At 40.8% G+C, this 17,909-nt stretch overlaps 1 protein-coding gene across 7 annotated transcripts in view; it reads right to left on the bottom strand.

Moving 5' to 3' along the window:
- Positions 1-2,129: 2,129 nt before the first annotated feature.
- The window catches only part of FRMD4A (FERM domain containing 4A), a 527,110-nt gene continuing 511,330 nt past the window's right edge, over positions 2,130-17,909 (bottom strand). For 5 of the 7 annotated variants that reach the window (XM_068276150.1, XM_068276149.1, XM_068276145.1 and 2 more), the window contains exons 22-23: positions 8,678-8,774; positions 2,130-2,625 (exon numbers count right to left, since the gene is read on the bottom strand). In XM_068276150.1, coding sequence (XP_068132251.1) covers positions 2,526-2,625; positions 8,678-8,774 — 197 coding nt within the window. In that variant the 3' untranslated portion in view covers positions 2,130-2,525. Of the gene's footprint in view, positions 2,626-4,434; positions 4,507-8,677; positions 8,775-17,909 lie in introns of all 7 variants that reach the window. The other 2 variants (XM_068276146.1, XM_068276148.1) reach the window with 1 other exon arrangement.

Below are 17,909 nucleotides of genomic sequence, written 5' to 3' on the forward strand. Positions count from 1 at the left end.
ACCTGCAGCAAGGATGTCTTTCAGAGGGTAGGATGGCAGCAGCTACCAATGATCAGTGCAGTTCTTACAGGGTAAATAGGGCACAGCACCAATCTGTTGTGAGTATGTCTGCCCTGTGACAACTGCGAGCACCACAGAGAATAATGGCAAGTGTATCTACCACAGCAGTTACTTTTACTAAATAACAGCCTTCCATGTCCCAGATAAGTGTGGCAAACTTCAGTCACCTAATAGTAGAGAATTACAATAAGAAGATGGGCAGGTTTGTAGGACCACCTCTGTTCTCTGTGAGAATCTCCAGCTCAATAAGGTCTTACACTTGTCTGTCAATTTTCAGTAAACCATGGCCTCAATTCACTAAGCATTGCCACATTCGATATTGGCCTCAATTCACTAAGCAGTTTAGACTAGTCTACAGATGGTTTTTAGTCTACTGATGGTTTGGTGTAATGTTTTAGACCTGTTTTTAGACCAGGTCTAACATTCAGTAATTCCACAATTCACAAAGGCAAACAAGGAGTAACCACACCCACTTTTTCTGACAGAGATTAGACCGGCTGATTTCTGTGGGTAAAGTAATTCTGTGAGGTATTTTAGATGTGAGGATGGAACCTTTTGAATTGATTATGCAGGAGTTAAATTGTATGCAAAGGAGAGCTCAACAGAGGAGAAGGATGTCAGTCCTAGCTACTCGTTTGTGAATTGCATCTTTTGATCATTTCTCCTGATTTACCGACCTAATTACCGAAATGGTTTAGACCAGGTCTAAAAACAGGTCTAAAACATTTGGTAATAGTGAATTCCCCTTTGATGCAACTGACCAAACCATCAGTAGACTAGTCTAAACTACTTAGTGAATTGACGCCAATGCAGAAAACAGATGATTTTACCAATCACCTTGCCAAATGCCTATTCACTAAACCTATTACCACACTCAAACATAACATTACTGACTAGTGAGGCACTGGACAGAAGTTGAAAAGCTCACGCACACTGATAGCTTCCTGCCTGACCTGCTCCACAGTTGGTGAGACTACTGAACAGCACTTAGGGAATTCAAGCATGTTTAGTCGGTATATTACAAACTTCTACTACATGTAGGAAATCTTAGTGAATGTGGAAAAAAAAAGTGTACAATACCGAATGCGTTATTTTACGACCTAAATTATTTTACCAAACTGCCCTTAGTGAATTGAGGCCCAGGTCAGAATCAGAATCAGAATCAGAATTTATTTCGCCAAGTACAACGGTGGATTGTACCCGGAATTGGTTTTGGCGCATACAGGGTCGTTGGTGAAAAACAAGAAAATAGCACGGTTAAGCATGGTGTGGTTGTATGTGGAAAGTGTACATTTTTTCATAGAAGCTAAATGTAATTAATAATTTCTGCATGTGAAAAACACATTTAAGTGTTAGCCAATTATTGGTTCTAAGTTTTAATGCATTTTCCTATGCAGAAAATACACACCAAAACAGACAAGTGTGGCCACCCCTGCCTTAGGAAAGGATCACCAGTAAGTGGCGATTCTGAATGCCAGTTTTTGCATTCCACAGGCTTAAAGGGGAACTGAAGAGAGAGCTATATGGAGGCTGTCATGTTTATTTCCTTTTAATCAATACCAGTTGCCTGGCAGCCCTGCTGGTCTATTTCTCTGCAGTAGTATCTGAATAAAACCAGAAACAAGCATGCAGCTAGTCTTGTCAGATCTGACTTTAAAGTCTGAACAACTGAAACACCTGATCTGCTGAATGCTTGTTCAGGGGCTATGGTTAATAGTATTAGAGGCAGAGGATCAGCAGGGCTGCCAGGTAACTGGTATTGCTTAAAAGGAAATAAACATGACAGCCTCCATATACCTCTCTCTTCAGTTCCCTACATATTCATATTTCTGGCAGTGCACAATATCATCCCTCAAACGTCAGCATGGGAATGGGCAGCCTGCTGTTTCCGACGTTTGCCCACTGCCATATTATGTGTCAGATCATTAAGTTCTACCAAGAAATTTGCAACCCTCCTGATTGATCTTTGGTTACAATTTAACTGACCATAACGCATGGACAATTATCCATTTTTATGCCTAATTTTTTTTTCAATACCTTATTCCTTATTGAAAATAAAAACAGAAGTCTAAAAGAAAACAGTTCATTTTTACTAGTGCTCTGTTGACCTAAACATCAGCTTTTCGATATTGTTATAGTTTCATTTCCTTACAGTTCTATTAATAGTGATTAAGCAGTGATGGTTTTCTTCCCACTAGTAGAAAATGTCTCCAGCAGAGGATGAAGGAGTCTTTCACAGTTTCTCTATATACACAGAGCAGGAGGCACGCGATAGTCAGTAGTAGCAACGTGCTCCTCCAGGAATAGCTGTATGTATAGAGACGGGGCTTCCACTTGATTTCCTCACTTGCAGGTTTCATGATGAAAAGTGCTTGTAGCAGAAGCTGGTGTGGGATGATAGTGCATGTGGGTAAGGCAAATGAGAGGCAGTGAGGTGATCTCCAAATGGCGCTATAATAATGGGGTCACACTAGAGTCCCAGGCTTGGCTTTTTCTTGTCCGTACCACTGGACATCAGCTAATTCAGAGTACAGGGCAGAGTCTAGGTAGCAACTATCAAAGGTCCTACAAGAAAAAAAACAGACAACTGTAAACAGACAGGTATAAACATACAAACGATGACAAATCTTGAATACCCTACAAAACAGTGTGCAGATCCAGCTAATCCAAATTAACAAACACAAAGATAGTGCATAAATAAGGAGAAGGCCATTCAGAGGTTTTACAAGTGGAGGGGGAGAGGGATGGTGTAGGGAAAAGAATGCTAAGGGTGGTAAACCAACCACTATTCACTTCCAGTATGAAGCAACAAAAATGTTTGGTCAATTGTTGGCTGCAATCCGTGTCTGCAGGTGACATGTAGTTTGGTCAGTGCAGTGGACAGGTGCTGTGTGCAGTGTCTCGTAGGCAGATGCATATGTATGGGTGTGGTCATGTTCGAACCGTGTTCCTCCAGAAGTACCAAATGCCTGAAAACCCCCAGAAATTCCATGGCAGAAATAAGTGGTAGTGAACTCTCCTCCATTTACTGTTCCTGTGAACCATCCCATACTTGATCCCATAGCTGAGAGTTTCATGGAACTATGGAGGATTGCCAGGGCTCACGAAAGCCTGTTCAGAAAAAACACTGCATAAAGAAGCAACTCTCAAACTGTAAGCCTTCCCCATTCAATTCATGCATTCTGAGGTTGCTGTGGCAACCATGACACCAAAGTGCAGCCCAACCTTAGCTGATTTATCTTGCCTACATGATGTGTGCCTCAAACAGGAAGGACTTGTGCTCATGAGGGTGCCACCAATAGAGGCACTATAGTAAGAAGAGCACTAATGGGAGAACACAGTAAATGGGAAGCAGTGGACACATTACAGATGCTGGGACAAACTTTGGGGAGCACCAAAATAAGCTGGGCCATTCTGGGAAGGCAGAACGCCAGAAAGATATAACCAGCTGTGATCCCATACCTACTTTTAGCCATGCCCAGAAGCACCTTGAAAGAGAAGACACAAAAAGAGTGCATTGCAGGGAAAAGGTTGGAGACCTGCTAGTATACAAGCTTAGATATACAGCAACTACAGAGTGGTTTTAAGAAGTAAGCGTTTGTTGAAATTATTGTGAAACACCTGACAGAGTTCATTCTTTAGTTTCGGATAAAAAGAAGGAAATACTTTAACCTCTGTCAGGTTTTTTTTCCATCACTCTCTGTACCATACTTGGGGCAATTCCTGCACTTCCTGTTCTAAGAACAAGACAGGAAACATAAAAAAAACTATTATAGAGGGAGGGGTAAACTCATCTTTTACAACTGGGTCAGGAAAAATAACACCCCAACCAGAATGTGCACTGATTTGCTGCAGTGTGCAATTATACTTCTGCACTTCTGTAGTTGTTCTGTTAAGCTATTTGTACTTTATCCAGGCAGTTGACTGCTGACTGAAAGCAGATGTATGCAGAGAATAAATCAGGTAGACTCAGTCCTACCATTTAAGGCGTTTCACCAAGTACAATGGATTTCAGTTATCGTAAAGGATTAATATGTGATTAGAATCACCACACACCTTACAATGTTGGTTGTTCAATCTTACCCCTTTCATGTAGTTTAAGAGTTTACCAAAACAAACCTTTCAACGTATGTTCAATCTGTTGACCCTTATATCATCGATTTGCTAAATAAGTACAGCCAAGTTTGTATGGTGCTTTTCATACAGTGAATGGCTAAATAGAAAACCCTGCACTATAATTGCCAAACTCGTTGAAGTTCATTAAAACCTGCATGGATGTACTATAATTGAATACAAATGTGAGATGAAGGAATATGGGTTTCCATGCACAGTGTGACTGGATCACATGGGTGGGTCACATGCTTTGTACAATACCTCTATTCATCAGTACTTTGGTGACTTGAAGACTCAGACCCATCCAAAGTGGGTGAGTTCTCTGTTTCATCTCTGAGTGGAGGAGAGCAGAGGAAGGAAAAGCAGAGAGAGGAAAGCAGACGTCAATTATTAGTGACAAGTTAGTAAAGGCTGGAAATGAAAGCCAAGGGCAGAATTCCACACAAGCAATACAGCAATCAAAGTGACTAGAATGATTCTGTGAGTGTCTCACCTGCCAATGTGGTCTCAGAGTGAAGAGAAATGGGCTGACTCCTGAATTAATGTTAAGGAATTGCATTGTGTGTAACTGCATGATCTGGTTAGCGCAGTCCAGAATTTAAAGTGTTATTACTAATAATTTTCAAAAATGACATTGTGTGACACAGAATATATATTATAATACCAACACCTTAAAAGGACACTTGAAGTGAGAGGGACATGGAGGCTGCCATATTTATTTCCTTTTAATCAATACCAGTGGCCTGGCTATACTGCTGATACAGTATTTCATGCATCAGTAGTGTCTGAATCACACACCTGAAACAAGCATGCAGCAAATGCAGTCACACTTCAGTAAAACACCTAATGCAGGTGGATTAAAGTATTAACCTCCCTGGCAGTACGTAGTTTCAGATGCTGCGTCCGCGGGATGATTTTTTAAAAATAAAATTTGATCTAAATGTTTAACTACTTAAAGACCGCCTCACGCCAATGGGCATGAATGCGGCGGCAGCCCCAGGACCGCCTAACGCCAATTGGCGTTAAGTCCTGGGGCTGCAGTTTCCCAGGGAACGGCCGTGTGCATGCATGATCGTTCCCTGTCGCTTCACGGAACAGAGTTAGCCTGTTAGCCACCAATCGCGGCTAGCAGGCTACTTGTAAACGTAAGGGGAAAGAAATACCCTTTGTTTACAAGCGTACAGCGCTGCGGCCCCCGGCTCCCCTGATTGGCCGCGGAGCGCCCTCCTCTCATAGGCTGATGCCTATGAGAGGCGGAACAGGACGGATCGCCGTCCTGTTCCAATTCTATGCACCGAGGGGAGGAGGTAAGAAGGGAGAGAGAGCCTCATAGAGGCAGGGGAAAAAAAATACAAACTCCCGCAGCGATCGGACCCCCCGGCGGCATGTCCCCTTAGGGACAAAAACAGGAGGTGAGTCTGATGGCTGGGCGCCTAAGCTGGGCTGTGCAGGAGGCTGAAAAGCCTGCACAGCCCAGCACTGCATAAAAGCACCTGGTCTTTAGGAGGCGTTAGCACTGTGGGCGTGAAGTGGTTAAGCTAGCACTTTGCTAGCTAACTGTGGCACCCAAGTCTCCCGGCACCGCTCTGATCCCCCCGATCACCGCCGGCAATATTTACCCGTCCGCAATACCACGAGAGCCGCATCTTCACCCTTTAGCTTCAGTCGTTGCTATGGTGACGATCGGACATGACGTCATGTGCTGTTCCGATCCTCCATAGCGAAGCCTGGAGCTGATTAGGAGGCCGTGCCATCGTGGGATCCCTGGGGGAGTTCGTATAACGGCGGCCAATAGTGGGGACCGGAGGGACTTGGGGGGGCATAGTTAGCTAGCAAAGTGCTAGCTTAAGCATATGGTTCAAATTTTGTAAAAAAAAACAACAACTCCGGGGGCCATGTGATCCTGTCCGGCGGCTAGCCCGAACGTAGGTTGGGCTTACCGCCAGGGAGGTTAAGGTGGCATACGCTGATAAATTTTCAGCAGATTCGACCATCAGATAGATTTCTGTCATATGCCTGTCAAGTCGAATCTGACAGGAATCTATCTGATGTGTGCTACACACTAGGAAAAGATTTTCAATAGATTTCACAATTATATCTATTGGAAATCAATCTAAATGCATTATTGGACCATTAGATCCAATGCAACTCTATGGGCCATCGACCTGCTGCCAGCCGCAGATCAACCTAGATATTCCATCCATTCGGATAGATCTAATCGATCGAAATTGGCCACAAATCGATCAATCGGCTGATTCGATAGAATCAATTTCCGATCAATACTATAGAATCGATCGATCGCTGAAATCGACCAGTGTATGGGCCCCTTTAGAGGTAGAGGATCAGCAGGACAGCAAGACAACTGGTATTGTTTAAAAGGAAATAAATATGGCAGCCTCCATAAGCCTCTACTTCAGGTATCCTTTAAACAGGCCATTTGTTTGGCTTTAATCTTCATTGTGTTCTATGACTGATTTACCCATTATGGAGTTGATTGGTCTGTTGAAGGATCAGATTGTACTGTGTATGGCCACCTTTAGTGACATTCCTAAATGCCCGTACACACGTCCTACGGGTGGCAACGACGGGTACGTCGTTGCCTTCGGCTGGGCGGTGTTTCAGCCGACAGTAGCGCGTGTGTACGCGCTGTTGGCGGACTGATAAGCCTGTTCCTGAGCGATCCACTGAGCCTTATCAGCTTGCCGACAGCGCTTTCACACGCGCTACTGTTGGCGGAAACACCGCCCAGTGGGAGGCAACGACGGGTCCATCGTTGCCTCCCGTAGGACGTGTGTACGGGCCTTAAGAGAGCACTATCCAGGCAATGAGATGGACATTCAGTGACCAGTGGAGGATTTATCTGCCTATCTTTCACAATATACATGTTTCTCTAATTGCGCTAAAATATTGCTTTGCTTTCTGTGTTATTGTGTCCATGTATTTATATATCTAAGCAAGCATGTACTAGTACAGACCATGCCATACACAGCTGATCTCTATTATCCCACAGCAACAGCAATATACAGATTGGCGATACACATGTTAGTATTTGAGACACATAATAAATGAAGCAGGAAGATGCAATAAAAAGCAGTGCATTTGTTTATATGGTATGTACAGGTAAACCTAGTAGTGGAACTAAAGTTTTCTTTTGTAGTTGTGGATTACTACCTGATTGTCTTTTATTGCTCTTTGTGTCACAGTTGGAAGATTTCTTGCGACAGGGGAAGTAATAGAAATCTTCTAAGCTATTCCCAGGGGAATTGCAGTTACTGTTTTGTGAAAGGTGGGAACATAGACTGATTGAGAATAGCTCAATGTAGTTTCTAATGGATAATCCTGATAAACACTGTGCTGATTAGGGAATATCAGCAGAGGAACAGCCAGGCACTTTACAGTGCAATCTGAGCAGAATCTCTCCATTCTGTCCCCACAATGGTTTTTTGTATCATTAGAAAAAAATTGGTTGATTTTCTCTTGAAGTCAATCAAATATTGTTGATAATTTTTATGGCAGAGTAGCAGATAATAGGCAGATTGATTTGATCATCTGCCCAGTATTGATTGGAATTATTGATCAATATCTGGCTATATTTAGGCATTCATTGTACAACAAACACATTTAGTGCTGAGTGATGCCTGCCACACTAAACCAATCCACTGCGGAAAGGTCTATCATTGCTTTAGCCAAGAATGGCCATTCTTGAAACATTCAAAATTACCAGTTTTTTTCATGGGTGACTTTAGAATTTCAGAATTACATGCAACCTAAAGCTCTGTACATACAGTAGATTTTTTTTTTGCCCTGAATGAAAGCTCACGATTGGTCTGGGTGACAATCTTACAAGGATTTCCCCTGACATCACTGGCCTCCCTGTCAGTGGTTATATCCTGGGGGAACCGCTATTGCTGTTCTCACTGTGAGCCGTCTTTCTCATCTCTATACAAACAGCATGTGCTACTCAACAGGGAGCTTAATAGCCTCCCTGCACACCTATAACAGGCTCATTGTCACCTGCAGCAATCATGAAAAATCATTACAGGTGATATTTACTTGTGTGTAGGCAGCTTTATTTATTAATGAAGAGATCGTTCTTGCTAAATGAATGCTTTCATTAATGTAATTGAAAGGTTTACACATCAGTTTATATCCAGGTCAACATGCTGTTCAAAAATGCTTTAGTAATAGGCACTGTACTACTTACATCTACGTGTATTATTCTTCATGTACCTTGTGACAAGACTATATACTAAAGAATAATGTTAATATACACACAGAATGGAAACTAATGTCTAAGTTCATCATCTTAATAAGGATCCTTCCTGTCAGTACTTTTTGTCCTCCTCATCCACATTCCTCTCATTCCATCCCCTCACAGGTCTGTTTGCACACTCTGTGATGTCATTGTCTCACAACTTGGAACGGAATGCTACTACTATTTCCTTCCATTAAACACAGGTAGTTAAAAGTGGAATGTTAATCTTTTAGCAGCCAAAGCACTTACCCAGTTTGCCAAGATAAAATGTGGTGAGGGCTGCTAGGAGGCGTGGCTGTTAGATCACTACAAGGCGTGGAGCTTCTCTGGCCATGGGGTAAGGCAGCTGTGATAGAAGCACAAAGTCACCAGGTTACACTATTGTATCGGACATCATTAAAAAAAGTGGAAAGTATAACATCAACAATCACATTCCATTCCCCAGAAGTCACGTTAGAAAAAGCTGAGCTGAGAAGCATAAGCCAGATTAATACAGACAATCCTTCTTAAAACAATAGCTTAGTTAATTAGATATTGGGCCAGAGGTGAACATTACATATCCAAAAACACACTGTACAGTAATGTAAATGTGGGAGAGGATTGAGGATATGTAATGTTGTTTCTGAGCCTCTGTGATTCCTGCAATTCATTCTAACAGTCATTCTCCCATTCCAACAGTCATTTCTCCATCAGGAGATACATGTGAACCTGTAAGAAGTGGTCTCAAGAAGGGATGAAATGCAAGAATTCTGAACTGATGCAGAATTATGCACATTTTACCACAAATATATGCAGTTTGAAAATGCATCAATCGAAACCAACTTTTTTTTTTTTGATTGGTCCATTTTCAAGTTTCATAAATTTGCACAAAGATTTTGCATAATTTTGCATCTCATTGACCATCCATAATCCCAGGCAGAACTCCTTTTTCAGTGCAGAGCTACGTGTAAGATTCATGGATTACGCCACACAACCATAGTACCTTCAATCTTTTCCATACAACACAAAGTGACTACGTTTGCTACACCTAGTATACAGCATTTATTTACTATATTCATCATCCTGCCACCAACACATGCTGCAAAACCTTATAATAACATCAAGTCAGATTGCATCGAACAGTTTATCTGTGGTATTTTACATTACAGCTACATCAGTTCAACAACTAAACAGAAGGCAAACTAACAACAAGTGTTTCCTGAATAGCCGCAATACACACAAACAAATATGTGGATGTGAAGACTGTAGATCCAGAGGCAGAAAACAAGCACCCAGTCTCACAGTCCTGCTGCCGGAGACAGCCGTAGTAGACATTTCTACACTCCATACAGCCAAGACTGGTGAGAGCAAGGTTTAGGGAACAACCGTCTATTCTACACTATAGAACCTTTACAACTTTATATTTCACCAGCCTTTATGAGTTTAAAGCAATTCAAGGTTATGTTTATTTTTTTAATATTTTTTTTTGTAGAAGCAGATTTAGGTAGGGTCGGAATCTCTTGTCAGGATTTTCTTGCTGTCAAAATGCCTGGTCTTTGTAAATCTTGAAACCTCAACATACCTTACATAAAATTAGGTATCCCTAGGCTCACTCTATAGGTTTATGTCATTTTCTCTGTCCTAATGTAAAATATAACGTTAATTCTTGAAGGCCAATTCCATAGATACCCAATAATGACTGTAATTTTACACCAAAATATATAAAGAACTTTTACTCTGTGGTTGTATAAAATGTGAGTAATGTCAATAGAAGAGTGCGTACAGACATACAATAAGTCTGCTATATAAAAAGATATTTTAAAAGCCTGACAATAATAACTGTTGCAGGATATAGGAATGGAGGGTTGTTGGAATTTACAACTGTGAGTAACAAAGGAGGAAGAGAGGTGCTTCTGTCCAAACTCTGATCTCGTTACAATCCTAGAATGTATGCCTGAATACTCAGGATGCCCTGTACTATTTCTTTATCATTTTTAGCTGTGTTTTTCTTAAGTATTCCAGAATTTCAGATAATTGTTTCTAAGCATTATCTTAATCAGAACCAGCGTTGTTGCACCAATGGGTTTGGCGTGCAGAGACCACCCCTGGAGTCACAGGGAATCCAAAGCAATCATCAAAGGTCCGCACCATCCAATATTCAAGTTACAAGTTTCTTTATTTATAGCTCTTGTAAAAAGACATGATTAAAAGAAAATCTGCATGATGATGACGCACAGGCATTTCGATACTTCTTTCTCAAATCATTGCAGCATCTAAGCATTATCTTAGCATGTATCCCCTTATTAAAGACTGTTTGCCAAGCCCACTGTGCTATGGGTATCATCATCTCCGCATCCCTTCACCCATATTTATTTGTTAGGAATATTCTATAATTGTGTAGAAATATTTTTAAGACGTTTTATACATGATCTATCATGTTTCCCAACTTGTACTAATGGATTGACTGCAGAATGTTGAAGTATTCCATGTGCCCAGCATATTCCATGTGCCCCCCCAGAGAGCACATACTGAGAGCCTAGGTTATATAGTTCAAAAAGACTGTTCTGAGTCCCGATCCACTGTAAGTGTAGCATGGGCTGCTAATGTTGTACTTCATTCCTAAATTCTCACCACACTCCTGAAGGAACTCTCTCTGGAGGCTTTGCATTATAATGTGTCCTGTTGAAGGATTTTACTTGTTTGTCTAAGCCTAAAAACAGGAAGATATACAACGTCAGTTTCCTCTCTAGGGCTGTGCACTTTGCTGTGTTTTTGATATATGAGTTTAGCTGGAAATTCCAATTATATTAATATCTAAATTACAATTCATTCACTTAATGAAGGCTGTGACCTGCATGTTTGACTTTACATATACGCCAAGGCATTTTCCCAGGGATCTTAAATACCAATTTCCTCACAGGAAATACATGCTCTTTCTCAGGTAAAAGGGCACATCTGGAATGCTAACACCAAGTGTCAAATATTTTTGGCAAATCAAAACCCATCCATTATAGGTTTAAACAAAAAGACTAGTTTCATTGTTGTTTACTAAATGAGGGTTGCAGCATTTAGCTAACCTGCTTTAATGGACTAACCATTTAATTGTTTAACATAAGTTTTGGACAATTAGCCCCTGAACATGGCTTGGCTGTCAGATCCCCACCAGGTTTCTCCTGAGACCAGAGACCATAACGGTGCCCATCAATGATAGTCTTACCACTTCTATGTAATATAAGAGACTATCTTAAGTATATAGTTTAACTATATTCACTCGGTTTATCCTTCTACTGGATAGAATTGGTAAGACTGTATCATCAATGGGAATCTTTAGTCCAAATAAAAACAGACCAATAGATGCCAATTCATTAACTCTGTACACTCAGCTACTTTATATGCTCTCAGGGAGGGGGACCAAGTGGATTTATTACATGGAAGAGGGAGACTAATTACAGAGACAGGGCACAATGGTTCTATTACAGGAAAGAGAGACAATAATTACAGAGATGGAGCACAAAACAGAAGTATTATACTACAGGCAAGGGGGCAATACGTTGCTCTACTCCTTCTAAACATTTTTGTTAAGGGGCTGCCTAAATGTTTCATTGTTAATTAGGAAATATGCGTAAATATTTTTTTCTTTAATAATGCAACATTTTGTCTGAACACGTTATTGAGAGTCCTATTGCCCACACCTGTTTTTTGGAGGTACACACTGCCTAAATATGTTATTTGGGGGACATGCTAGGGAAGCTAGTTTCTTAGGAAAACATGCTCTCTAAACCTGTTTTTTTGAGAAACCATGCTAGTTATTTAGGTTGGAGTCAGGTTGAATAGTCGCAAATACTTTGTTTTAAAGTGTACCAGATCTGTCATAAAATAAACGTTTTATACATACCTGGGGCTTCCTCCAGCCCCATGCGCATGGATCGCTCCCACGCCGACATCCTCAGTCTTCTCCCTCTTCAGTACTGGGTCCCGTCACTTCAGTCAGTCTGCACAAGAGAAGTCTGCACAAATGTATGTGATCCCATTTTAGGAATGTGATTTTTAAAAATCCCCCATAGCATTGCATTAGCAAGAGCTTTTCAAATCACGTGTTAAGGGAAACTCTACTAGTGGGTCCCAGGACTAAAGGGGCTTTTTGATCTCTTTCAGCTCCTTATGCACTTCTAGGAGTTTTGGTTCACCCAGAGCTTGCTGGGCAATCTATAACACTGCTTAGTTATTTTTTATTTTTGCTGACACTCTGCCTAATTGTATATATGACCTCTCATTGTGCTGTTTGTAGGTTAGTTAGGGCTTAATGTTTTTCCTTGGTGCTGAGAAGCTCAAAGTTCATTTACCATACAAAATCTGTGGAATAACTATTGAATAAATAAGAGTAAATAAGTGATAGACTGCAGAAAAGTAAAGACAACAAGATCCTTGAAGTGTGAAAAGTCTCACAGTACAGAGAAGAGATGAAATATTCATAAACCTGAAGAATGACCATACTTCTCAGGCTGAAGTCATCACATGAATAGCACATTCTACACACTCATCTCCTGCATTCCAGGAGTCATTCAGCCAAACAAAGGGTGGGAATGACCTGCTACATAGATTGCCATGGTGATGCTAGTTATAAAGTTTTCTGCTATGCTTCATCTCTAGTTAGCATTCATCTGTAAGCTCTAGGCAATCTTTCAAAGGCACTAGAAAGAAAAGCACTGCAGGAGTATCAATTTCAAAGCAATTTAATGTGCTGATAAAACACAAGTGCAAAATGCACTTCACTGCTTGGACTGGGTTTCAGTAACATGAGGATATAAAAATAAACATTGTACTTGCTTATTTGTATTTTTACTTCTTATATTATAGTTAAAGCAATCCTGAAATGCTGAAATAGGTATTCAAAAATGGAATCCATATAAATGAGTGTTACAGACAACCTTAATTAGTGTGCTTATACCATAAATAAGGCTTTAATCAATAATGTACTATTCATCAGGCAAGAATTATATTGTGAACTCCTCTGAGGGTCAGTTAGTAAAAGGCCTATATACTCTGTGAAGTGCTGTGGAAAATATTAGTGCTGTATAAATACATAATAATAATAATAATAATACTGTATATGGCTATTAATTATTTTGTTTCAACATACGTCATCTCCTGCTGACACCGCATAAATGATTCTCCATACACAAAAAATCACAATTACTACCAGCACTCCAAAAGTAAATGATTATTGTACAGCGTTAGATTAATCCAGAGGCATAACTAGAACTCAATGGACCCCCCTGAAAAACTTTGGATGGGGCTCCCTCCTGCCCCCTCCAACCAACCCACTGCATGCATTTTCTCTATCAATTGCATTAGCTTCTGTGATAAAATGTGCATGTTTTTACACATACAGACAAACTTGGTGTACAGAAAACCGACAGATGAGTGTGCTCCCAGCCTCAGCTTATTACACTCACTCTGTCCTCTGATTGAGCAGAACTGGCTCTGCAGACTCCTCCAGCATCACTGCAGTACACGGCACTTGGGGAGGGGTAGAGAGGTTGGGTGCTGGGTGCTGCACACAAAAGCCTGCTGCACACTGAATAGGCTGTCTACAAATCTATGTATGATTCCTTATCAGTGGCTGAGCAGATGCAGTCATTAGAACATTTGTGCAGGGAGCAGAAAGCTTTCTCTCTCCTTGCCCTTAGTTGTCAGTATCTCAGGATTGGGCCCCCTGTGGCTTCTGCCCCCCCCCCCCCTCATCTGTATCCCTTACAGGGTCTATTATTATGCCCCTGGTTTAATGTTTAAGAGGCAGTGGGAAAAAGTTTGAGACTGATTACTGAAGCAGAGACCAGCACAGACTGAAAAGTTGTTCCTGCCCCTTCCTGCCTCACTAAGCTGCTCCCAATGGCCAACTGTCACTGTCTCTAGCCATGTGATATTGGTGATATGCTTAGTAGGTCCTGGTCTAGAGACAGTTCACTAGTGGGATCCACCTAACAAGGGAGAAAGGGGAAGCACAATTTAGCTCCCAGGCCCGAGTCTCACTTCATAAACAGTTAGTTAGGTCTAAAGTTGCCTGATTCGGCTTAATGAAACAGTCTGTCCCATGACTCAGAGGGATAAAATATATGAACTATTGACCTTTTTAATCTATCCACTGCCCTTAGGGCTCTTTCACATTAGGGCAGATTTTCTGCGTTTCAACGCAAAGGATAAAGTTTGCGTTACCCAAGGTGAAATGAAAGTCCATAGACTTTCATTTTAGCTTTCACATATAACGCAGCCTTTTTGTGCGTTGCGTTCCACTGCACCCAGGCGCAGTTTTTTGGCCAACGCTAGCTTTATGCGTTACAATGTTAGTCAATGTAAAACGCACACTATGCGCGTTTTTAATCCGTTAACGCAGGCAATCAGTCCCAGAATGCAACAGAGGAACAATGTAGAAAGTTGACAACTAAAAGAAAAAAAAATTACCTGCGTTTTTCTATGTGCAGTAACGCATTGAAAACGGATTAAAAACGCACACTCACTGCAGTGCAACGCATATCAAAACGCAGTAAAAGGCATACAACAAAACGTATGCTTTGAGCGTTCTCCAACGCAAGCTTTGATGTGAAAGAGCCCTTAGAAGCCCAGATCTTTGCAAGGAAAATATTTTCTGGCTGTAATTCCTTATCAGTAAGAAATGCTATAGTCTGACTGGATCCCAACTGGAAAAAAAACCTCAGTTGCATAGCTGAATATTAACCCTTTCAAAAAGAGAAAGAAGAAAATCAACACAGCATATTTATTTGTGTACTAGGCACTGCACATATACATGTCTATCTCATCATGTCATATGCCACTTAAGGTTCCCTTTTAGGATTACATGTCCATTGACACTTTATCAGACATTGTGGAAAAATAAAGATATATGCCAAGTATGTCACTTAGGGAGACTGAAGACCATAAATGAAGTTAAACCAAGATGTGCCTGGAGCTCCATCAATGATTAATGGTCCTTTGGAACAACTGGACATACTCTGTTATTGAGTTAGTGCCATTTACAAGATATATATATATATACATTGTACAGTGCTGCGTAATATGTCAGCGCTATATAAATACTAAATAATAATAATAATAATAATTTAAAGGGACTCCGAGCAGTGCAGAAACTATGGAAATATGCATATCATTTTAAAGCTCTGTTTCTTCTCTTTCCAATGATATATAAACTGTCACCCTACGCCTTTTAGTTTTCGCTATTTTCGCGATATAAATTGCCGCGGTCGCGATTTCAATCGCGAAAATAAAGAAAACTAAAAGGCGTAGGGCAACGATTTAGGTGTCGCCAGAAAGAGGAGAAAGAGAGCTTTAAAATGATATCCAGCTTTCCATAGTTACTTGTATTACACAGGGCGACTTTTTCTGCTGAATGGAGCTGCTGACACTGGGGAAAGTGTCGTCCTGTGTAATACAAGTAACTATGGAAAGATGGATATCATTTTAAAGCTCTCTTTCTCCTCTTTCTGGCGACACCTAAATCGTCGCTCTACGCCAGTGGTCCTCAAACTAAGGCCCGCGGGCCGAATGCGGCCCCCTGAGCCTTTTTACCGGCCCCCATACACAAAATGTATTACTTATAGATGCGGTCAGCTACATCTTTAAATATTGGTGGTCCACAAATAGAATAGCAGTGCTGGCACCACCCATCCACATGGAAGCCAGAAAGCAGTAATTCGCTGGTTTCCAATCAAATTCCATATCAGGTGACACTGCTGTCCAATTGGACTTTGGTTGTCACCTGGATATGCTTCACTTTCTGGCCTGCAAAGACGTAATTTTATGTATACTTCTGCCTCCCAGCAGTCTGAAGTATGTTAACCCGGCCCCCAACCCAAAATGTTTGGGGACCCCTGCTCTACGCCTTTTAGTTTTCTTTATTTTCGCGATTGAAATCGCGGCCGCAGCAATTTCAATCGCGAAAATAGCGAAAACTAAAAGGCGTAGGGCGGCGGTTTATATATCATTGGAAAGAGGAGAAAGAGAGCTTTAAAATGATATGCATATTTCCATAGTTTCTGCACTGCTCGGAGTCCCTTTAACTACTATGCCGTTGTTCATAGCTCCAGTACATTTGTGGCTTGGCTAATACTCAGCCACTTTGGAGTTTCATTTGAAATGACAAACAGTGGATGAACAGAAAAACATGTGGTTACATAAAGAGGGCAATTATGTTTTTGCTGAATAAAACAAAATGTGTCTTACATAACAAAGCATTCTATCTACAGTCTATTGAGATATCCAAGTGCAAGGGACCCAGACACCACATACAGCAATGAGCTGACTGCAATCCATTTAATCAGCCACATACAAGGGAATGCTCTGGGAAAGTATGTTCTGCTCTCAAGAGGTCAGACAGTTATATATGATCAAAAACACAACTATTATTATCTGCTAGTAATCCAAACTATACTGCAACATAATGGTTTTGGCTGTAAACAATTAAAAATAAAGACCTCGCCTGTGCAGTGAGTTAAACTAAGGAACAATTTTGTCTTATAAAACTAGCAAAGTAAAAAGATTATAGAAACATCTGTATGATTTGTGAGCCAGCAGGCTGAGGACATCCTGTCTTCCCCTATACATTGTATGGAGTGCAACAAGATTTGGCTCACAAGAATTTCCTCATATAACCACCCTGTGAGGAGCAGACCACCCACTTAGGTAAGCTGGTGAGAACCACAGGCAGACCAGGAAGACAACCCTTTCTGACTTCTCACAATACTGGGCTGAGTGGAAGCATACCAATAAAATGCAGATCCCAATCGGGTGTCTACAGTTCATGTTATAAACCAGAGGACTATGCACTAAATATTATTAAAGGACATCCGAGGCATAAGTAAACTGATGTTGGCGCTTTATAAATACAATAAATACATAAATAAATAAGAAAAAAAATTGTATCGATTCTCAGTTGCCTAAAAATGACTTTTTTTTTAGATATCCCACAGTTTTATTTTGTATTTAAAGCTAGTTTTTAAGTTTTTACTGTTTCATTGTCTCTGCTCCATGCTACCTTCTTTGAAGTATGTCAGAGCTCAAATCTCTGAATTATTGACCCTTTTTATCTCTCTCCTGCTCTCAGAAGCCTTTTACTGACAGGAAAGTGTTTTATGGCTGTAATTACTTATCAGTGAGGGTTATGCTGTAGTCTGACCCAGTCCGACTTGGTCCCGACCTGAGCAGAAACTGTCACTTGCATACCTGATGTTTAACTTTTTCAGGCAGAGAAAGAAAAAAAAGGAACACAGCCTAGTTATTTGTGTGCTTGGCACTGTACATTCACATGTTTATCTATCATGTCACATGTCACCTCGGTTGTCCTTTAAGGCTTGCTAACATGGTGTAAGGGTTAAGGACATCAAACACTATATTTTTGCCTGATTAGACATTTTAGACAAGAAGTTTGATCCACCGGAAATGAGAAAATAAAATCTTGATCACATGTGATCGACAAATCATGTCCTTT

This window comes from Hyperolius riggenbachi, chromosome 3 (genome assembly GCF_040937935.1).
Source record: "Hyperolius riggenbachi isolate aHypRig1 chromosome 3, aHypRig1.pri, whole genome shotgun sequence".
In the NCBI taxonomy this organism is placed as follows: domain Eukaryota; kingdom Metazoa; phylum Chordata; class Amphibia; order Anura; family Hyperoliidae; genus Hyperolius; species Hyperolius riggenbachi.